Genomic DNA, 23,600 nt, shown 5'->3' with positions numbered 1-23,600 from the left:
ACTTGTTATTCTAAACAAGCTGAGATGAATACTGAAATAGCTTTTTTTTTTTAACAAAATGGATATATTTCTCTAAAGTATTACATAGGCAATTGACTGACAGTATATTTCCATAGATGTTGTACTTTTATTTCTTGTAGATGAGTTAACGATAACTCCTAACTTCCAGGTTTCAGCTGTTTCCATTTCCAGACTTCCCTTTCAGGCAAGAAGTCATATTTGTTAGAAACGTTTAAATGACATAAAAGTACATAACATAATAGAACTTCAGATTGTTTTGAGAAATGAAATTTTTTTCTAATGTACATAGTCACTCTTATTTCAGGTTTTGTTAAAAAGTGGCATACTTAGGCTGGGTGCGGTGGCTCACGCCTGTAACCCCAGCACTTTGGGAGACTGATGTGGGAAGATCACCTGAGGCCAGGAGTTCAAGACCAGCCTGGCCAACATGGTGAAACCCCGTCTCTACAAAAATACAAATATTAGTCGGGCATGGGCATGATGTTGGGTGCCTGTAATCCCAGCTACTCAGGAAGCTAAGGCGGGAAAATTCCTTGAACCCAGGAGGCGGAGGTTGCAGTGAGCCAAGATCGCACCACTGCACTCCAGCCTGGGCGACTGAACGAGACTCCGTCTCAAAAAAAAAAAAAAAAAAGTGGCATACTTTAGACATTTGATACTCTGAATGGTGGATATGACAATATGGTAGGCCGCAACCATATGGCAAGAGTTGCATATGTGAGTGAAGAAGACCAGACGGACAGACCCTACATAGTGGGGACAGACTCCACTATAAAGTGGGGCTCATTTCGGGATCAAGAATACTCTTGGGAAATTTATTTAGACTTTTTTTCTGATGAATGGAACGGAACGTTCATTTTTATTTTTCAAGAGTGATTTCCTGTGTGGTAGATATGACAGCCAAGACGTCCAGTTGTTTGATGGTCACCATCTTGCCACTCCCCTCCTTTTGTTAAATCAGAATCCTGATTTCCTGGCTTAGGTGTTCTACTTGGCCCTTGAGTTTTTCTCAGTAGTACACTTCTCTCCTCCAGTGCCCTTGGTTTCTAGAATATGCCCGAATGATGTCTGTCGCATCTGGAAAAGTGGTGCCAAACTGCGCGTCGATATCACATTGCTGGGATTTGAAAACATGAGCTGGATAAGAGGGAGGCGTAGTTTTATATTTAAGGGAGAAGGTGAGTGACTTCTCTTGTAGTAATCACTGCTCAAGCGAAATTACAGGGTGATTTTTAACCATCAAAATGCTTTCACATTCATGTGCCTTTTCTGTCTGATCCTTCCTAGGGCATGTTTTTTGGTTATTCTTATTAATTATTCAGCTCTCCATCCCTGTCTTTGTTCTTGTCTGGCTAGTTCTCCTTCATGTGTCCTTTACCACCCAGCAGTTACCTTTGTGATATGTCTGCTTCACTTTCCTGAGCCTTTGAGCCCAGGCATTTTGTGTGTATCTCTGTATAACCCTCCATAATCAGGCATGAGAAATGGCATTGCTCACCCAATGTTGTGCATACATAATTTCTATGAATTCTGTAATAATATGTTTTATAAAGGACGTTGATGGAATATATTGCTAATAAGAATGCAAATTATTTAAAAATTCCGCATCTTTGGGGAAGATGGCTCAGAGCTTCCTATGTATTGTGGAAAGCTGGTCAGATAGGTGCAAATAGGTAGTCAATAATCAGTATACTGTAGGTTTTATCAGATAGCACCTGGGAGGACACACGTGAAAGATGATGCATTTTAACATACGAAGCTTCCTTGTTTTTGCATCTTCCCTGCTTTGTGCTTAGTTATGTCTTTGTTTCCATTAATAGACAACTGGGCGGAGTTGATGGAAGTCAACCACGACGACAAAGTGGTCACCACTGAACACTTCGACCTTTCCCAAGAAATGGAGCGCCTCACTCTGGACTTGATGAAGCCAAAAAGCAGGGAAGTTGAGAGGCGGCTCACAAGCCCAGTCATTAACACCAGCCTCGATACTAAAAATATTGCTTTTGAAAGGTACAAATTTAGACTCTAAATTTTAAGGTCTAATCCCCATGCTGCCATCTTGAGTGACATGTATGTATGAATTAGAAATTATGGATGGATTGGGTTTTTTCTAATATGACATAATAAACACTAATGAGTTTTAAGATTGATCTCTAACCAATAGAAATTGTAGCTGACACTCAACACCATCCATCATTTTTATAGCACATTGGTTAAGTCTTCTAAGACTTAACCAACATAAGGAATATGAAGAAATGTCTTCTTTTTCTTTTATGTGCCCTTTCTAGTGGCTTTTACTTGAATCTTATTTTTGTCTTGATGTTTATGGATCCATAACACTCAGTCCCAGACCACGGAGCTTGAAGTTTCTGGAGGTTAGAATTGACCCAGTACTGAGTTCAGTTGTACTGATATTGGTCAGTCAAATTCACACTTACTGTATAGTTAAATGTTTGTTTGGTTTTTTTTTCTAACCCACCTGTGAGGTTTAATGGTTTAGAGCAAGAATCTGGAGGGGATTCAGTTCTGTTCCAGACTCATAAAGAATTCTCCAGAGAGGTCTGTGCCTTGGTTAATCCAGATGAGAACACCATCACTGGTCATGTGCCTCTGGGCCACATGGAGGGCTTGGAGGGCCTTTGAGTAGAGGCTGTCAAAGCTGTTTGCCTGTGTCTACAGTGGAGAACACTGACCTGATGGAGTCCTACGACCACTGATGGTATTTGCCTAGGATGTCACATCCAGCTTTCTGCAAGCCAAAGTAGCTTAGCCTGAGAAAATGGACACTATTATCCTGATAATATTTGCCTAGGATGTCACATCCATCTCTCTGCAAGTCAAAGTAGCTTAGCCTGAGAAAATGGACACTATTATCTTGATAGTATTTGCCTAGGATGCCACATCCAGCTCTCTGCAGCCTAAGTAGCTTAGCCTGAGAAAATGGACACTATTATCCTGGACTTAGGCCTTCTTTTCTCTTGATGAATATAACAACTGTCCTCTCATTATATTTTTCTTTTCTTCTTTTTTCTAATATAAAATTGGTTAATAAATTTGTTTAGTCAAGCATAAAACTTGTTAAGTATCCTTTTCTTCTAATTTAGATTGAGCGGTGGAATTAGGACATCTGTCCAGTGCTGCTGCTAGGGTAGGAGGGTAGCATCCCTGGAGGCAGGGTCAGTCCTCTTCTGCCAGCCTCCTTGCACTGGCCTGGCCAGTTAACATTCGCTGTCTTTTGGGGACAGCAAAATTTAGGGACTGACTGGATTTCCCTTGGAGGATTGTGGAAAGACATTTCCAGGCTTCCGCGTACCCCTCTGCAGGCAGGGAGGGCCCTTCAGCTTAGGGCTCTGTTTGTATCCCCAGAAGGCAGAGGAGGCTGCCTTTTCTGCCACTGTTCATCTGTAGGCATGAGAGGGGGAGGAGCTGAGTGCCATCCGCAGGGCTCCTAAATAACTGTGTGACTTTGGGCAAGTGGCCTCATCTCTCCAGTTTTGTTTCCTTAGCTGAAAGAAATAATGGAGTGAATCTGGAGATGAAGTCTCCAAAGTTCAGGACTCTTAAAATGTCTTGAGAAGAGACATTGTTCCTCATATTGTTCAACAGTAGAGTTGCCAGAGTCATTGTTTGTTGAAGTGTGATTTATGAAGAGAGCGTGACAATTCCTGGTTGTTACCCCACTGAGTGTAAATGTGAAATGATGGCATATTCCATTTGTACTGAGGACTAAGGCACATTTTTGTATTTTCGCGCCCACAGGGTTTTCTGGTTTTTTTTTTTTTTTTTTTTGAGAAGGAGTCTCGCTCAGTCGCCCAGGCTAGAGTGCAGTGGCACAATCTCGGCTCACTGCAAGCTCCGCCTCCCGGGTTCAGGCCATTCTCCTGCCTCAGCCTCTGGAGTAGCTGGGACTACAGGCGCCCGCCACCTCACCCGGCTAATTTTTTTGTGTTTTTATTAGAGGCGGGGTTTCACCGTGTTAACCAGGATGGTCTTGATCTTCTGACCTCGTGATCCACCATCTCGGCCTCCCAAAGTGCTGGGATTACAGGTGTGAGCCACCACGCCCAGCCCCAGAGCCCACAGGGTTTTCAGAGTGCTCAAGCTAACTCTCTTGCAACTGACAGTGTGTTGCTGAGAGAATTTTTGGAAGACAGCTGCTTTGTTTTAATGGTGCTCAGAATTAAATGTGTGCTTGTCATGCACTGAGCAAGAATTGAGCCACTCCTTAGAATTGATACCAGCTACAAAAAGAATATAGCTGCTTTTGAATGTGAGGTTTGTTGGTACAAAAAGTGTGTGAATTTACTTCTGATCAAAGGTGTGAGTATTCATTTGATTGAATTTGGAAGGTGTGGCCTTCTCTCATTTTCTTTTCTTTCTTTTTTTTTTTTTTTTTGAGATGGCCTCTCGCACTGTCGCCCAGCCTGTAGTGCAATGGCATGATCTCGGCTCACTGCAACCTCTGCCTCCCTGGTTCAAGCAATTCTCATACCTCAGTCTCCTGAGGAGGTGGGATTACAGGCACCCTCCATTGTGCCCAGCTAATTTTTGTATTTTCGTAGAGACGGGGTTTCGCCATGTTGGCCAGGCTGGTATTGAACTCCTGATCTCAGGTGACCCGCCTACTTTGGCCTCCCAAAGTTCTGGGATTACAGGCATGAGCTACCACACCCAGCCCCCTCTCTCATTTTTTGATGGTCACTTTTGTCCACTTTTTTCTAATCTGTTACTCAGAGCTTATGTGGGCAAATTAATACCGTGCCCTGATGAATTTTTGGCCTGCTGTATATACACTGTGATTGCAGTTTGAATTTTTCCCTTCTCTGAAAGATTACGCTTGCCCACCTCAAACAAAATATTCCCTGCCACCTTCAGAGCCTTTCTCCAGATTGTGTAGCAACTACCAAGACACAGTGCCTGTGAAGTGGCCTTTGGTGTGGTGGTCTCAGTGGAGACAGGCAGAGGTGAAAATGGCACGAGAGGGAAGCCAGGTGTTCTATCATCTTCGGATGCATTTGCATGCAAAGTTACCAAGGGCCACAGAGTCATTAGGAGATGAAGATTTAAAACAGGGTATGAACATTGGGTTGAATAACTAAACTGCTTCCAAGAGTGGAAATGCTGGGCCGGGCACGGTGGCTCACACCTGTAATCCCAGCACTTTTGGAGGCCGAGGCGGGCGGATCATGAGGTCAGGAGATCAAGATCATCTTGGCTAAAATGGTGAAACCCCATCTCTACTAAAAATACAAAAAAATTAGATGGATGTGGTGGTGGGCGCCTGTAGTCCCAGCTACTCGGGAGGCTGAGGCAGGAGAATCATTTGAACCCAGGAGGTGGGAGGTGGAGCTTGCAGTGAGCCGAGATCGTGCCACTGCACTCCAGCCTGGACGACAGCGTGAGACTCTGTCTCAAAAAAGAAGAGTGGAAATGCTAAGGGCAGTAGAGGCAGGATTGCCGAAGGAGCAGAGGTAACCCAGTGAGGAGTTTGGTGGTTCCTTGGGAGAAAAGCATAGTGCCGTCTTCCCAGAGTGTATGAAGGGTGAGATGGAGCAGACGTAGTCATCCTTCATCCATCAGAAGAGTCTGTGCCAGAAAACAGTGACTTCCTGTGCCAAGACATCAAGTGACTTAAGCAAACAAGGAACTGAGGATTGAAGGAAAAAGACTATCTCAGTTTTCTGGTATTGATGATAAAAGGGGACTGTGGCTTATTAATCACTTGAGTCTGGTTCCTTACCTTCTCCCTGTGACTGTTATCTTGTTTCTGAAGTGTAAGTTGGAGATAGCATTTGGTATAATCCTGTTAGGATTCCTCTGTTTCCATCCATGGGTCGTGCTGTCCTAATTATAGACAACTAGTAGGAAAATGGAGCTCTGATCCCTCCTGTTCTGATGGGCTAAAATACACACGTAAACTCATTATACCATCTGGACTAATTTCACTGACCAAATCCCATTAGAAGAAAAGCAAACTATTTGGAAACACAAAATGCAAATAACCACATATGTTCTTTGTAACGTGGCTGACCTGCTGCCATTCCCTGAGCTTCCTGCATGACGTCCCAACTCACTCAGTGGTCAGAGCAGAAGTCAGGCTGTTGCCCTAGCCAAGGCCAAGAGGAGCTGGGATGTGATGTCCTAGACAAAGGGTAGGGCTGGTCAGGGGTCCCCTGTGAGAAGCAGCGTTTCCCAGGGCAAGCTGCTTTGAAAAAGAATCAGAGCCTTCTGACTGCTCTTGGCTCCTAAATACATTTTTTTAGGAGTATGTTGAGTTGAATAACTGAGATTTTGGGCATATTACCAGTACTGCATCTGCCACTGGAATGCTGGGCTACTTTAAAAGGAGTTCCACAAGATGGAATTAACAGCTGGGCTAAAAAAAAAAAACTGTCTTTCACATCCTTTCCCCTGCTGCACCAAACCTGCCCAAACATGTGACTCATAGCCATTTTGCAGGCCTAATGGCATCTCCAAGCAGCTCACCACAGTGATGAGTTCCTGGCCCACCTGCTCTTTTGCAAGGAACAGGATGGTCTGTGCCTCATTGTTCTAAGAATTCCTCGATTGAAATGTGACTACTTGTGGAGATCCCACCACTGACATCCATGTCCCCAGTTAAGATGACTCCGATAAATTCTCTGACCTGGTTACCACCTTGTGGCGAGCCCTTGGATGTTGGTCATCTTCACTCACTTCTTTGGGACTGCTGTGCAATAAATGTCACCACCTTTGTCCTCAATGCTGGCAGTTTTGTAAAGAAGCCAAGATTGGAGGCTTTCTATGCCTGGGGTGAGGCAAATTGATTAATAACTGTGGGAGGAGGGTGGGGGTGCACAAGCCATCTGTCAGTGCTAGCCGCCTTCTGTGGACAATAGGACCATGATTTCTAAGTGTCCTTCACTAACTTAAGCTGGGGGGAAAAAACTATAAAGGCTGCAGATATAAATCTGAATGGCATATTGTACATGTAGAAATTTGTGGTGTTCACTTTTTATCAGAACTAAATCCGGATTCTGGGGCTGGAGGACAGATAAAGCAGAAGTTGTTAATGGTTACGAAGCAAAGGTAAAAGGAAACTCTTAAAATAAGATTTAATATAGCTATTTAGCTTCTATGCAAATAAGGAATCTGTTCCCATTTTTTTCATGCATCTGTGCCATGGAGATGCTCTGGGGAATGAGAACTGTCTAATGTGTCTCTCACTTGGATTTTTGATTTTGTCTTATTTGACTTTCAGAAAATGAGATAGCATGCCCTGAGGAGGTCTGTAGCTATGCCAAAGAGAAACAATATTGTAGAGAAGTGAGTACAGGTACCACTTGTTCTGGTAGGAATGACAAGCTAGTCATTCCCTTAATTATTTTAAAAAAAAAAAAAAAAGGAAGAATTAGACTTCACACGTGTTCAAATATTGTGTAGTAGCTTTTGAGTCTCTTTTCTGCTGAATCAGCTTAATTGTAGTCAGCAGGCTCACAGCCCATTTGCATAACATCAGTGCATTTAAAACATAGTTGTAATCATGGAGACGATTGTCGATACAGTCATCTGGCATTTTGTCATCTGGAAAGCTCTGTTTCCTGGCCTTTCAGTCCCGCAGTACAGCAGGGCTTGATGGCTTTTGGTGATGGAGCCCAGTGCTGCAGGGTCCTCTGGTGGCCTCTGAGTGAGCAAAGAAAGTTTATGTCATGCTCAGCAAGATACATTTAGAAGCACTTGTCCTAGTGCTGAGTGTGTTTTCTGCAGCTTTCAATGTTGGGGCTCCTCACGTGGCATATAGAGAGAATTCTCTGTTAACTGTTATGTTTGATTTTCTAGACGACCATATTCCCCAGTTGTCCTTGATAACAGCATTTACTCTGGCAGTTACAATAATTTTTGTCAGTGCATGGAATGCCTTTTAAATAGTGACTTGCTGGTTTTCTCTAAAGCTCGTAAGTCTAGAGAACCTTGTGTTCATACCTTTCTCTTCTGCCCAGCAGATGGCTGTCTGAGTCATACTAGTATTACAAAATTACCAGCAGAGGCGGGGTGCGGTGGCTCACGCCTGTAATCCCAGCACTTTGGGAGGCCCAAGTAGGCAGATCACTTGAGGCCAGGATTTTGAGACCAGTGTGGCCAACATGGTGAAACCCCATCTCTACTACAAATACAAAAATTAACCAGACATGGTAGCACACGCCTGTAATCCCAGCTACTCTGGAGGCTGAGGCACGAGAATCGCTTGAACCCTGGAGGCGGAGGCTGCAGTGAGCCGAGGTCACACCACTGCACTCCAGCCTGAGCAACAGAAGGAGACTCTGTCTCAAAAAAAAAAAAAAAAAAAAAAATTTACCAACAGAAGTACAGGATCCTGATTTGGGTACCTTAGTTTAATAGAAACCCAGGTGGAAACCTAGATTGCAGGGCATTTGTTTGAGACTGTTTAGCCACAGCAGGGCAAGCAGGAAGATACAGCCTGTCACTGCTAACTCCTCGGTATTAAAACTGTCAAATACGGGAGGTAACTGCTGATGCATTTTTCAGTTGATAGTTTATATACTTTCTCTGAAGGACCCTAATGATAGTTAACCATTTCTGATTTTTATTTTGCTGGATTGTTTTCTGTTTTTTGCTTCAGCATTCTTGCTTTTGCTGTGCTTATTTTTGGAGTTTTGATTCCCTGTGTCACTGTTTTCTTTCGCATACACCTCTCAGGTTTACACAGTAAACAATGTGAATGTGATCACCAAAATACGCACAGAACATCTGACCGAGGAGGAAAAAAAGAGATATAAAGGTAATCACCACCACCCTACCACCTCCTGTTTTGTTGTTATTTTTTAAGCCTAGAGGGAACTCTTTGTTGGCTCTGTTAAGTTTAGAGTTAATGTGATTGGGATATGTTAAACCTAACCCTAACTACTTCTCTTTTTTTTTTTTTTTGAGACAAGGTCTCGCCCTGTCACCCAGGCTGGAGTGCAGTGGCGCGATCTCAGCTCGCTGCAACCTCTGCCTCCCGGGTTCAAGTGATTCTCCTGCCTCAGCCTCCTTAGTAGCTGGAATTACAGGCACCCGCCACCACACCTGGCTAATTTTTTGTATTTTCAGTAGAGGCAGGGTTTCTTCATGTAGGCCGGGCTGGTCTCACACTCCTGACATCAGGTGATACTCACCTGCCTCAGCCTCCCAAAGTGCTGAGATTGCAGGCGTGAGCCACCGTGCATGGCCCCTAGCTTCTTTTTATAAAAATTTCTGGCCAGGCATGGTAGCTCACGCCTGTAATCCCAACACTTTGGGAGGCCAAGGCGGGCAAATCACCTGAGGTCAGGAGTTCGAGGCCAGCCTGACCAACATGGAGAAACCCCATCTCTACTAAAAAAATACAAAATTAGCCAGGTGTGGTGGCACATGCCTATAATCCCAGCTACTCAGGAGGCTGAGGCAGGAGAATCACTTGAACCTGGCAGGCGGAGGTTGCAGTGAGCCGAGATCACGCCATTGCACTCCAGCCCGGGCAACAAGAGTGAAACTCTGTCGGAAAAAAAAAAAAAATTCCTGGCTGGGCACAGTGGCTCACCCCTGTAATCCCATAATCCCAATACCTTGGGAGGCCAAGGTGGGTAGATCACTTGAGCCCAGGAGTTTGAGACCAGCCTGGCCAATATGGTAAAACCCCATCTCTACTAAAAATATAAAAATTAACCGGGTGTGGTGGCACACTCCTGTCATCTCAGCCTCTGGGGAGGCTGAGGCAGGAGAATCGCTTAAACCTCAGAGGCAGAGGTTGCCATGAGCCAAGGTTGTCCCACTGCACTCCAGCCTGGGCGACAGAGCTAGACTCTGTCTAAAAAAAAAGAAAAAGGAAAAAAAATTTCCTTGGTCTGACTCATTCTTCGAGGTGTTTCCCCGTAGTTGGCCTCAACTATAATTAAAGCTCTTCATGAGGGCTTGTTTATGTGTTATCAAGAACAATTGTGGAATTCAGCTAAAAAAGGAGATAAGGATATTTGAGAACATTTATCACTGGAATGAGTGATTTAGTCCAAACTATTGTAATGAAAGATTTAGACAGAACTTGGGGTCTGAGCAAAAACATTGCATGTGGTTGCCACATCCCAGCCCCATCTCAGCCCCTCCAACTCTATGGCCTTGTGAAATTACTTCTGCTCTGTGCCTCAGTTTCCTCAGCAGTGAAATGCAGGTGATATCCAACCTTCCTTAGAGTTATTGAGAGGATTAGATGAGTTACGACGTGGAAGCCTTTAGAATGGCGCCTGCAGTACGTGGTAAGCATGCAGTAATTGTTCACCAGCACCACCACCACCATTGCCATTACTCCACTTTGACAGATGAGGGAACCGAGGCCCAGAACACATGGATAGCGAGTGGCCAAGGTGGGGTTGGAATCCAGGTCTGGCTCACTCCAAAATCCAGACTCTTCCCATTATTCTGCTTTAATTATTACAGCTGTTTATCTGGTTTAGCGATCCTCATGAAAAGTACCCAATAAAGGACAACTTAGTTTATGGTTATTGTGAATGATTTGATCAGCCAGTCTGTAATTGCATTTCCTAATGAGGTAGCTTGGACCGGAAACTTTAATGAAGATTTTTTTTATAGCCACAAGTAAGATATAATATTAGACTTTAAACTTCCCCCCTCTCTGTAGCGGACAGGAACCCGCTGGAATCTTTGCTGGGAACTGTGGAACACCAGTTTGGTGCACAAGGGGTAAGTTGAGGCAATGAGCTTTCATTGCAGTTAGATGAGAGGAAACAACTTGTCTATGCCTGGGATGGCATTTACTGGATCCTGAACAGCCCACTCTTTGTAAAGGCCAAAGATACCCCCAAGCTGGAATTTCAGATACTCTTGGAAGAGAATTAGATGAGTGAATCTTTGAAAACAAAGATTTTAGAGGAGGGGTAGTGATTATAGAAATCAGGTGCTTCCCCTCTTATCCATTATAAACGAGGGGACTCTCTATAGAAATGGAACTTAAAAAGGACTCAGGACTTTATATTGCAACAGAGCACCTTAACAAATATTTCCTTACTCAGTGCTCACAGTAACTATGTGAACTTGGCACAGTAGATGTCTCTGCGGGGCAGAAAAATGACCTTTCCACTGTCAAAGCTAGACAGGGAAACAGCTAGAACTTCAACTCCAAGTCTTCCAAGTCTCATGAACTTTCAGATATTTTTCTTTCTTTGCTATAATCAGGAGATAAAAATTTAAAGGAGAGTAGAGAAATATTGTGAAATGAAGAAATCCATTAGACTTGCCATGTAGTTTGGTGATACCCTCATAGATTTTCTTGTTCCATTCAAAAAAGTTAGTGAATAGAACTTCTTGGTCTTAGCTGGTTAACACGTCCACCTCAGACACTGAGTGCCGTAGGCCTTCACTTGTGAACATCACTTGGCATTTCTGACTCTCCCGAGTTCTGGCTCAGCAGGACCTCACCACGGAATGTGCTACTGCAAACAACCCCACAGCCATCATGCCTGACGAGTACTTCAATGAAGAGTTTGATCTGAAAGACAGGGACATTGGAAGGCCGAAAGAGCTGACGATTAGAACACAGAAGTAAGAGAGGTTCAGCTGCCATTTTCAACCTATGTATGTTTCAGAAATTGTGCTGTTTTATGGTGTTATGTTGAATCACTGCACTGCCCCCCCACCCCCCTTTTTTTAACGGGGGAGACGGAGTCTTGTTCTGTTGCCTAGGCTGGAGTGCAATGGCACGAACTTGGCTCACTGCAACCTCTGCCTCCCAGATTTAAGCAATTGTCCTGCCTCAGCCTCCTGAATAGCTGGGACTACAGGCACGTGCCACCATGCCCAGCTAATTTTTATATTTTTAGTAGAGACGGGGTTTCCCCATATTGGTCAGGCTGGTCGTGAACTCCTGACCTCATGATCTGCTCGCCTGGGTCTCCCAAAGTGCTGGGATTACAGGCATAAGCCACTGCTCCTGGCCTCCTCTGCCCCTTTTTATAAAAAATAATTTTAAAATTACTTTGCCATGAAAGCCAACAGTAGATTGTTCATGTTATTAGCTCTTTTCCAAATAGAATCTAGATTGGATGTAAGAATTCCTTTTTTTTTTTTTTTTTTTTTCTGCTAACCAGCTTCAGCTGATCAAATTCAAATGAAACTGTTTCCACCCGCTATCATTTCTTCATGCTTGCTGTCAATTAAGACTTTGATAGTGGCAGGTTGTCATGCAAGTCGCTTGCCTTGATTTCCAGATTTTAGGGTGATGTGAATTCCTCATCTCCCTAGACATTTGACCTTTAATAGGTCCGAATTAAGAGATGACTGGGCAGAGTGTAGAGTAAGGCTGCTGTTGTCTAGCCTACTGCATAGCAGTAATCTCCTTTTCCCATCTGGTGGAGATGGCCTCAGTCTTTTCTCGGTTGAATTCTGCAGGTTTAAAGCAATGCTGTGGATGTGTGAAGAGTTTCCCCTCTCTCTCGTGGAGCAGGTCATTCCCATCATTGACCTAATGGCTCGAACAAGTGCTCATTTTGCAAGACTGAGAGATTTCATCAAATTGGAATTCCCACCTGGATTTCCTGTCAAAATAGGTACTGCTAAATAAACTTCAGCAACACTTGGAGGTTCTGCCCATGTTTGTGGGTGGCAGCATGTGGGTGGCGGGATGCTTCAGGGAATTGGAATGCTTTAGTTCAAAGTAGCTTATAGACATAATGGAGGAGGTCAGAGTTCTCCTGTGGTTTAATTTGATTTAAATAAGTGTTATGATTGGTGGTTCATTTTGCATATCAAAATCAAGAGATCTCCAACCATCATTTCTATTTGCAAATGGTGCTGACAGATGTAAAAAGGCATAAAAACATGACACAGTCATTGTTTTAATGTCAAACCTTACTTCAATGAGACTTCAAATTAGATAATTATTTGAGGAAGACAGTTGACACCAAGATCCTTTGATACATAAATATGATCTACATCCTAAGCTAGTATGCATCAAGTATGCATAATGCTGTGTATATGTGTGTGTGTGAAGAGTATTAATTTTGGATAGTTGTATGATCTACACATGAAGAGTATTAATTTTGGATAGTTGTATGATCATGATGCTTGAACCCTGGCTCGATCACTTACTCACTGTGATCTAGGAGAAAGTACATAACCCTCTTTTTTTTTTTTGAGACGGCGTCTCGCTCTGTTGCCAAGGCTGGAATGCAGTGGCATGATCTTGGCTCACTGCAACCTCCACCTCCCAGGTTCAAGCAATTTTCCTGCCTCAGCCTCCTAAGTAGCTGGGATTATAGGCGTACACCACCACGCCCAGCTAATTTTTGTATTTTTAGTAGAGATGGGCTTTTATCATGTTGGTTAGGCTGGTCTTGAACTCCTGACCTCAGGTTATCAGCCCGCCTTGGCCTCCCAAAGTTCTGGGATTACAGGTGTGAGCCACCGCGCCCGGCCGAAAATATGTAATTCTCAGTCTCAGTTTTCCCATCTGTGTATTGGGGAGGGTTGTTATGAGGCTTAAATAAAATTATACTTATCAAAGTACTTGGCATAGTAAGCACTTAGTAAATGATAACTATTATTGTTATTCTCAGTAAAGTTTACTTATAAAAGTTTTTATTTTGTTAGAAATTCCCTTGTTTCATGTCTTAAATGCACGGATTACATTTGGAAATGTTAATGGCTGTAGCACTGCTGAAGAATCTGTATCTCAAAATGTGGAAGGGAGCCAGGCTGATTCAGGTAAAAAAATAAATAAATAAAAAGTTTAGTTTTGTTATTTAAAAAAAATTTTATGGCCGGGCGTGGTGGCTCATGTCTGTAATCACAGCACTTTGGGAGGCCGAGGCGGGTGGATCACCTGAGGTTGGGAGTTCGAGACCAGCATGACCAACATGGAGAAAACCCATCTCTACTAAAATACAAAATTAGCCAGGTGTGGTGGCACATGCCTGTAATCCCAGCTACTCGGGAGGCTAAGGCAGGAGAATCACTTGAACCCAGTTGGGGGTGGGGGGTGCAGAGGTTGCCGTGAGCTGAGATTTCGCCATTGCACTCCAGCCTGGGTAACAAGAGCAAAACTACATCTCAAAAAAAAATTTATAATTCAGTCATCATATTCATAATTCACTCTGAAGCTGGAATATCTGAGGGAGTCTGTGTTGGATGAAAGAAAACTTTAGATTTAGTTTAGATTAAGCAAAGAAAAACTTGTAGTATATGTGTGATCCTAGTTATATTAAAAAGACAGGATGTTCTTAAAAATCAGCTTTATTGAAGTGTAATGTACATACAATAAAACGCTCTCATTTTAAGTGTGACGGTTCAGTGCATTTTTTTTTTTTTTTCTCGAATATAGAGTCTCACTCTGTCACCTAGGCTGGAGTGCAGTGGCACAATCTCTGCTCATTGCAGCCTCTGCCTCCCAGGCTCAAGCGATTTTCTTGCCTAGTCTCCCAAGTATCTGGGAACACAGGTGTGTGCCACCATGCCTGGCTGATTTTTGTATTTTTATTAGAGACTGGGTTTCACCACGTTAGCTAGGCTGGTCTGGAACTCCTGACCTCACGTGATCCACCCACCTCGGCCTCCCAAAGTGCTGGTATGAGCCACCATACCCAGCCACGTTTTGACAAATGTATGCATCTATGTAACCACCGCCACAGTCAAGATAGATAGCATTTCCATATGCCCCCAGATTTCCTCACGCTCCCTTGCCATCAATACAATTCATATTTTTAGATGCAATTGTAAATGGACTTATTTTCTTAATTTCATTTTCCAATTACTAGTATATAGAAATATAAATGAGTTTTGTATTTTGACCTTGACTCTTTTTTAAAAATTTTTTTAATCTTTTTTTTTCTTGCACAATTGCATGGCCAGAATTGACCTTGTTTATCTTGTAACATGGCTGAATTTACTTGTCTTACACTTTTTTGTAGATTTCTTAGAATTTCTTACATATATGGTCATGTTGTCTATTAATAAAGAAAATTTTACTTTTTCCTTTCCAATCTTTAAGCTTTTTATTTCTTTTTCTTGACTTATTGGACTGACTAGGACATCTAGTACAATGTCAAGTAAGAGGGGTAGGAATGGCTGTCCTTGTCTTGTTCCTGGTTCTAGGGGAGGAAGGATTGTTGTGCCATTAGGTTTGATGTTATCTGTGTAGGTTTTTTGTAAATGTCCCTTATTAGTTGAAGGACATTATTCTCTTTTATTTCTAGTTTGCTGAGAGTTATTACCATTTTTAAGTATTGATTTTTGTGAGATGCGTTTTCCGCAACTATTGTGATGGTCCTGTGTTTCTCCCCTATAGTCTACCAATAGGAGGAATTAAAAGATAGCATTTTAATGTATATAAATTAAGACTTCAAATAAAAACGAACTCGACAATAATATACAACTTTATGTTCCCATGTGGCAGTAAAGTTGGGTGATACGTGTTCATGAGGTTGTGCAGCTGAGGAACACTCATGTACTCTTGGCAGGAAGAGGAGATCAGTATAGTTCTTGAAGAAAACATTTGGCATTACTGTGTAAACTGAAGATGTGTATGACCTACCAATTCCTAGATGTGTACCTAAAGAAACGTATGCACATGAGCATCTGGAGACCCCAGTACTGGGCAGCAGCATCCACTCATAACAGCAGAAACCTGGAAACAACCCAAATGTCCTAGGATGGTAGAATGTGCTATTGTACTCTGTTAATACAACAGAATAACGTATAGTATTGAAAATAAACATTTATAGCTATGTGCGTCAAGACTGTTGAATTTCAAAAGCATAATGTTGAATGAAGAAAATCCAGTTTGAAGAATAAATTCCAATGATTCCATTTATGTCAAGTTCACAAACAGGCTAATACAAACTGTTAGGATGATATACATGTGGCAAACTCCAGAGAAGAGCTAGGCAGTGTAAACAACTATTCTGAATTATGTATTTACCTCTGGAGAGGAAGAAGGGGATATTGTTAACGAGGGATGTGCCTGTGGTATGGTATTGATAGTGTTCTTTTTTTTTTTTTTTTTGAGATGGAGTCTCGCTCTGTCGCCCAGGCTGGAGTAGAGTGCAGTGGCGCGATCTTGGCTCACTGCAAGCTCTGCCTCCCAGGTTCATGCCATTCTTCTGCCTCAGCCTCCTGAGTAGCTGGGACTATAGGCGCCCGCCACCATGCCCGGCTAATTTTTTCCTTGTATTTTTAGTAGAGACAGGGTTTCACCATGTTAGCCAGGATGGTCTTGATCTCCTGACCTCATAATCTGCTCACCTCAGCCTCCCAAAGTGCTGGGATTACAGGCGTGAGCCACTGTGCCCGGCAGTTATTGATAGTGTTCTGTGTCTTAGGTGAAGGGCACATAGACATTTGCTTTATTATTATCATTTTTAAGTGTTCAGATTTTTTTTTTTTTTTTTTTTTTTTTTGAGACGGAGTCTCACTCTGTCGCCTGGACTGGAGTGCAGTGGCCGGATCTCAGCTCATTGCAAGCTCCGCCTCCCGGTTTTACGCCATTCTCCTGCGTCAGCCTCCCGAGTAGCTGGGACTACAGGCGCCCGTCACCTCGCCCGGCTAGTTTTTTTTTTTTTTTTGTATTTTTAGTAGAGACGGGGTTTCACCGTGTTAGCCAGGATGGTCTCAATCTCCTGACCTCGTGATCCACCCGTCTCGGCCTCCCAAAGTGCTGGGATTACAGGCTTGAGCCACCGCGCCCGGCAAGTGTTCAGATACTTTATAGATACTATCTTTTATATATTTACCATGTGTCTTCATGCAAAAAGAAGAAACACATTGGTGTGACTGTGCATATGTGTTTAGAGGGAGAAATCTTCGCTTTTCATTTTACAGTCTTGTGTATTTTTTATGACTATGTGTTCATTTTTTCCACTAAAATCAAGGAAAAAGAAAAAAGCTGTATTCTGTCACTTTTTTCTGTCATGCTTCCTCAAAATCTCTCATATAATAGTAAGCCTTGATTATTATAATTTTGAGCCTTTCTTTTTTTCCTGATGTAAAACATTTTTGCAAAAAGTTGGAGTGGAAATGTAATGAACTCAGACATTGGACGGTTGCCTTTTGTGTTTCAGCTTCCCACATCACAAACTTTGAGGTTGATCAATCTGTGTTTGAAATTCCCGAATCTTACTATGTTCAAGACAATGGCAGAAATGTGCATTTGCAAGATGAAGATTATGAGATAATGCAGTTTGCCATCCAGCAAAGTCTGCTTGAGTCCAGCAGGAGCCAGGTGGGTTTATCAGAATAAATGGCAGGTCTTGGGAGGTCTTACCCTCTGGGTTAGCCTCAGTGTTTGGCTAATCTGAAAGATTTATTCTAAATATCAAGTTTGACACATTCATGGTATTTGCATAGGTTGTACTTTGTGCATCTGGTCTTCTTACAAAAGCTTGTTATGTAAGAGATCATCTACATAATCCCAGTCAGCACCATTCACAAGATGTCTTCAGGCAGACTTTCCTTTTCCTCATTTTCATGCACATAGCTTGTAATTCTGTACTTTTCGAGATGTGCTTCATTTTCTAGTACTGAAGCAGTAAATTCCATCATATTTTTCCTGAAGGATTACCTATGTGTCTGTAGTCTCAGATGAAGGTCATGAAGTGGATTTGAATCCCATTCCCTCCACAAACGGTATCATCTCCCTAAACTCTCTCTGGGTCTCTAGTGAAACAGAAAACGAAGGACGGGACAGACCTGTGTAAGCTGTAGGCTGTGTGTGTGTGTGTGTGTGTGTGTGTGTGTGACTTTTTGTTGCCCAAGTTGGAGTGCAGTGGCTATTCCCCAGCATGATCATATTGTACCCTAAAACTCCTGGGGTCAAGAGATCCTTCCACCTCAGCCTCCCAAGTAGCTGGGACTAAAGTCATGCACCACTGCACCCAGTGGAACAGTTACCTTTTATTGTCGTATGTAGTTCTCCCTCCATGCCTCACCTACCTGGGACAGTCCAAGGCTTGAGGTCCTCCTCCCCTAACATCAACTCCTTCCATCTCCTTCCTTCCGTGGCTCCTGGCTCTACTAGGGTAGGGTCTGGTCTGCCTCCAGCACCCTCTGGTATGTCCTGGGTTCCTGCAGTCCATTTATTTGTTTGTTTCTTTGTTTGTTTATTTTTTGAGACAGAGTCTCTCTCTGTCGGCCAGGCTGGAGTGCACTGGCATGATCTCAGCTCACTGCAAGCTCTGCCTCTGGGGTTCATGCCATTCTCCTGCCTCAGCCTCCTGAGTAGCTGGGACTACAGGTGTCCGCCACCATGCCCGGCTAATTTTTTATATTTTTAGTACAGACGAGGTTTCACCATGTTAGCCAGGATGGTCTCTGTCTCCTGACCTCGTGATCTGCCCTCCTCGGCCTCCCAAAGTGCTGGGATTACAGGCGTCAGCCACCGCACCTGGCCCATTTATTTGTTAATTGACTTTTTCTTCCATTCTTCATTCAGATTTTGCAGAGTACCTTCTTTGTGCCAGGCTCTGTGCCAGGTGCTGGGAATTCTCTGGGAAGCAGTCCCTGCCTTCACAGGGCTGCTGCTTTGAGAACAGTGCTCACACTCCAGCGTTCTCACTGGTTTAAGCTTGTAGCTTTCTGGTTCTATTCCTGAGTCTTAGTGCTTGTGTAATGTGAGTCTACCTCCTCCACTTCCCCCTGCCACCACCATGGCCCCATTCCCAGACCCATTCAGTTTTCCAAGCCAGACCCCAAAGCAAGCATGTTCCCTTTGGGAGGCCTCCTGGGAGAAGACCCCTGGACATCACCATCAGCCTGGTATGCTTTTCCTTTCCCTATGTAAGTGAGCTTAGCTCCCCTCGCCAGCTCCCAAGAAGCTTCATAAACCTTGTTGACCGTAAGTTTTAACAAGGGGAGTAGCCAAAGTCAAAGACTACCAATATTGAATTATGTCTTCTAATCTTGCCCTTGAAGAATTATTGGCTGGGTGCAGTGGCTCATGCCTATAATCCCAGCACTATGGGAGGCCAAGGTGGGAGGATTGTTTGAGCCCAGGAATTTGAGACCAGCCTGGGCAACATAATGAGATCCTATCTCTACCTCTTTTTTTTTTTTTTTTTTTTTTTTAATTTTTGAGGCAGAGTCTCACTCTTTTGCTCAGGCTGGAGTGCAGGGGCACAATATTGGCTCATTGCAGCCTCTGCCTCCCAGGTTCAAGTGATTCTTATGCCTCACCCACCTGAGCAGCTGGGATTACAGGTGGGCACCACCAGACCCAGCTAATTTTTGTATTTTCAGTAGAGACGGGTTTTCACCGTATTGTCCAGGCTGATCTCAAACTCCAGGCCTCAAGTGATCTGCCAGCCTTGGCCTTCCAAAGTGCTGGGACTAGAGGTGTGAGCCACCGTGCCTAGCCTCTACCAAAAATTTTTAAAAGCCAAGTATGGTGTTATGCATCTGTATTCCCAACTAGTCAGGAGGCTGAGGTGGGAGGATTTCTTGTGCCCCCGGGGTCAAGGCTACAGTGAGCTACGATCACACCACTACCCTTGAGCCTGGACAACAGAGTGTGACCCTGTCTCGAAGAAAAACAAAAACAAAAACCTGCTTTGGTCACTTGAACTTTGCCCAAGGTCAGCTGTGTTTCTGTTTTTCGTTGTGTGTATCTTCCACTTGAGTTAGCTGTATTTAAGAGATTGATTTTGTAAAAAGGATAAGGCTGTGGCTTTGAGTTAGGCTGTGGCATGTTACTAGCTGCCACTTAGGTGTTGTTTTTGAGGTAACCCAAGTCCCTGTTAGTTAGCACTATCGATAATGGTCATGGAAAGACTTTTAATTTGGTTCTTGCTGCCATTGTTTCCTTACCAGAATGGCACCAATTTCTCCTAAGACATATTCATGTCTATCATATTTGTCTTTGCCAGGAACTTTCAGGACCAGCTTCGAATGGAGGGATCAGCCAGACAAACACCTATGACGCCCAGTATGAGAGGTGATTGACTGATGTGACTGTGGATTAAACCAGGGTGGACACAGGCGGGCAGACGCGTGGCACTATGCATTTGCATGGTGACACACACTGGCAGAAAAGACTAGAAAAAGTAGGCTAGGTGCTGTGGCTTACGCCTGTAATCCCAGCACTTTGGGAGGCCGAGGCAGGCGGATCACGAGGTCAGGAGGTCGAGACCATCCTGGCTAACACGGTGAAACCCTGTCTCTACTAAAAAAAAATACAAAAAACTAGCCGGTGAGGTGGCGGGCGCCTGTAGTCCCAGCTACTTGGGAGGCTGAGGCAAGAGAATGGCGAATCCGGGAGGTGGAGCTTGCAGCGAGCCCAGATCATGCCACTGTACTCCAGCCTGGGCCACAAAGTGAGACTCCGTCTCAAAAAAAAAAGACTAGATAAAGTATTGGCTCTCCTGCTTCCTCTTGTGGCAGTTACTTACTGTAATAACTCTGGACTTGATAGCAAGTTTCCAGGAATGGGTGATAGAATTTCTGACTGGTTCACAGGTCAGTGCCATTGGGGGAAAGGTACTGAGTCAGTGTTTTCTGATTGGTTTGATCTTCTGTGAATGATGTATGACCACAGGGCCTAGATGTCCTCAGTGGGAAGTTTATATAATTGTAAAGAAAAGGAAGTTTGTGGGAACAGCTCCAGAGAGTTAGGGAAAAACTGCGAGGATTCATTTCACGAAGACTTTTCGTATACTTAAGGTGTCTGTGAGAGCCTGTTGATGAAGAACCTGTTTTGCTTTAAAACAGATCCAAGTTCAATTCCCAGCCCTATCACTTACTGGTCAGGTGGTCTTGGGCAGCAGTGTGGGGTTTCTCACCTGTATACAGCACTTACACCCCCAGCGTTATGTGGGATTAAATGGCATCATGCATATTAAATGCCTGGCACAGTATGCCCTTGGTAAGCGGTTAAGAAATGTAGTTACTGCTGCCACCATGATGATGGTAGTGACTCTCCCTTTTTATCTGTTTTCCAACCCAGGGCCATCCAGGAGAGCCTCCTCACCAGCACAGAAGGCCTGTGCCCCAGCGCCCTGAGCGAGACAAGCCGTTTTGATAATGACTTGCAGCTGGCCATGGAGCTGTCTGCCAAAGAGCTGGAGGAACGGGAGCTCCGGCTCCAGGAGGAAGAGGCTGAGCTCCAGCAAGTCTTACAGCTGTCACTCACTGACAAATAGACCTTTTGGCCTGTGGGCCGCACAAAGCAGAGGCTCTGGGCTGTCACAGATGCTGTGTCAACCAGGGCCCCGGGGCTGAGGGCCTGTACCTCGCGTGCGTGCAGCAGACAACAGCTACCCCTTCTTTATGCAGAGGTGCAGAACCAGGGACTCCCGGGCCCATCCAGGCCGCTCCCTGGGGTGGAGAAGGGACCAGGGATTGCAGGCCCCATCTCCAGGCTAAGGGGAGGAGAGCATCATCACTTTCCATTAGCTGTATTGGCTTGCAGGTCACATTTTTACTACCAGCTTTAGACAAAACCCCAATCCCCACAGGTTTGTAGATCAATTTTTATCAAGGAGTGATAACAAAACAAGTTATTGCAGAGTCAGGGTGCTTTTATATATGAGAGCAGCAGCCGCCTTTGTAAAGTGTGGTCTATGAGAATTGGAGACACATCTTTACTGTTCACCAAAGAAATGGGTAATCTGTGCTGATGTACTCCTTATTTTTACCTTTTTACAGGGTTTCTAGGATGTTGTCATTATTCTTCCTTCATCTCTATCTGATTCCATTCCTTCCACACCCAGCTCAAGTTAGAGGAGATACATATAGAATCTATTTTAGATTATTGTTAACTATTTGAATCAAATTAAGATACACAAATGGCCATGGATGTTGCCTTCGCCTTAAACATTACTAATAGTTTCACATCACCTCACTGCATGCATCAAGGGATCTGATTTGAATTTGTAAAGGCAATTCTTTTGAGAGCAGGATTCTCCAGGCTAAATCAAAGGCAGCTAATCCTGTCCCTGAAGGAGCAGCTAGGGGAACCTGAGGGTTGTTCTTGAAGTGGGCAAGCTGGCCAAAATATTGGAACACACAGAACCAAACCAGGTGTGTTCCACACCTGCACGAGTGAAGGATTTCCACATAGACACCTAGGAAGAACCCACTGCATGCCCTAGACTCACTCCAGAGGAAGGATGGATTTGCAACCAGAAAGGGAGCGGAAAACCACGGAGCTCCATGGCTCCTCATTCAAAAGGGAAAATGATGATTCCACATTGCTTTTCAGAGTTCAAATCAACATCTTTCTGAATAAATCTATTTTTTAACAGAATCTTTTTATTATTTGTAAAAGATATAAAAACAACTATTCCCATCAGTAGCAATACAAGGTTATACATTTTAACCAGATTTTCTCAGGCCTTTTTTGGATACCTTTAGTAGTTAACTGTCTTTTGTCAAATCCTCCTGTAAATAACCATCGCACAACATACAGAAGCCTGGGGAATACAGCCAAGGGCACTGCTCACTGTGGCCCATGTATTCATTCCCACAGGCTGCACTGAAATAACCTGGTAAACAGTACCCTCCTCCATTTTGCGTCTATTTCCTCTGTTGTGCTTCTTTGGGGATAGGAAGAGAAACATAACTACTATTCCAGGTAATGTCTGTATCATAGTGTTGCCAGTGAAACGTTCCCAGACACAAAGAATTGTGCTTTTAATTCCATGTCACCATTTGCCTTTTTTTTTTTTTTTTTTTTTTTTTGTCATGGTCTGACCAAAATTCCTTCCCTGCACAGCAGGCCAGTATAGGCAATGCCACATTTGTTTCAAATACGCAACGTGGCATTTTGTTTACTTCACATTTGCCGTGAGCAAAGACACTTCTTGGAATGGCTGCAGCGAGGCCGTGTCATTGGCTTACAAAGGTGACTCATAGGTAATTTCTGTGTTTGCATTCCACTGCTCTGCTCCCTAAGGTCCTTGACTTTCTCCCCTGGAATTCACTTAAAAAGGGACTGAGCATTGTGTCAACCTGTTGCAGCGTTTTTCATATATGTGTTCACTCTAAAAATGCAAATAAAGACTGCTTCCTTAGAGGGTGCTCATACAATATTCCAGTCTTTGAGTCTTTTTTCTTTCCAGTTTTTTCTAGTCACTGAATGTAGTGACCACACTTCCTGTTATGTATGTCAGTAGAACATTAGAATGCCTCACATTGCTCAGTTCACCACTGCAAAGGTGGCATGCTCCTCCCAGCCTTCCTGCCCAGGTTAACAAGCCCCGTGCTGCTTGTTTCAAATGGAAACTAAAAGCAAGCCAGTGTTGGGCTGTTCTGACACCCGTGGTTCCTCCTGGAGGTAAACTGGCCCTTGTAGGGTAAGGGAAGCCCAGCCAACATCAAAGCTCTGCATCAATGCTATCCCTTGAAGCCAAGTGCTTTATGAGGCTGTTCCTAGAAGTCCAGATGATAAGGCTTCCAAACTCTTCCTATTCCTAATGTTGGTATTAAAAACAACAACGGCAGTGGCCAGTAGAAATGGGTGGGTTCCAAAACTGAGGCTGTATTTGGGAAGATGTAAAGGAGCTGCTTTGCTTTTGGGGGAAAGTAGATATCAGTACTTGAAGCTACAAGAACACTATGAAGAAAAA

The 23,600-nt window shown here is 43.8% G+C and overlaps 1 protein-coding gene across 2 annotated transcripts in view; it reads left to right on the top strand.

Moving 5' to 3' along the window:
* ANKRD13A (ankyrin repeat domain 13A) overlaps window positions 1–23,061 on the top strand; it is a 43,063-nt gene extending 20,002 nt beyond the window's left edge. The window contains exons 5-15 of one of the 2 annotated variants that reach the window (XM_010379320.2): window positions 1,056–1,199; window positions 1,842–2,031; window positions 7,023–7,089; window positions 8,719–8,800; window positions 10,673–10,734; window positions 11,459–11,592; window positions 12,439–12,596; window positions 13,639–13,752; window positions 17,103–17,263; window positions 19,902–19,969; window positions 20,978–23,061. In XM_010379320.2, the coding sequence (XP_010377622.1) occupies window positions 1,056–1,199; window positions 1,842–2,031; window positions 7,023–7,089; window positions 8,719–8,800; window positions 10,673–10,734; window positions 11,459–11,592; window positions 12,439–12,596; window positions 13,639–13,752; window positions 17,103–17,263; window positions 19,902–19,969; window positions 20,978–21,173 (1,376 nt within the window). In that variant the 3' untranslated portion in view covers window positions 21,174–23,061. The remainder of the gene's footprint in view (window positions 1–1,055; window positions 1,200–1,841; window positions 2,032–7,022; window positions 7,090–8,718; window positions 8,801–10,672; window positions 10,735–11,458; window positions 11,593–12,438; window positions 12,597–13,638; window positions 13,753–17,102; window positions 17,264–19,901; window positions 19,970–20,977) is intronic. The other variant, XM_010379329.2, reaches the window with a different exon arrangement.
* Window positions 23,062–23,600: the final 539 nt, after the last annotated feature.

The sequence above is a fragment of the Rhinopithecus roxellana genome, chromosome 10 (genome assembly GCF_007565055.1).
Source record: "Rhinopithecus roxellana isolate Shanxi Qingling chromosome 10, ASM756505v1, whole genome shotgun sequence".
NCBI classification, from domain to species: domain Eukaryota; kingdom Metazoa; phylum Chordata; class Mammalia; order Primates; family Cercopithecidae; genus Rhinopithecus; species Rhinopithecus roxellana.
The sequence above is the reverse complement of the archived record's forward strand: the minus strand, read 5'-3'. Positions and strand labels throughout refer to the sequence as shown.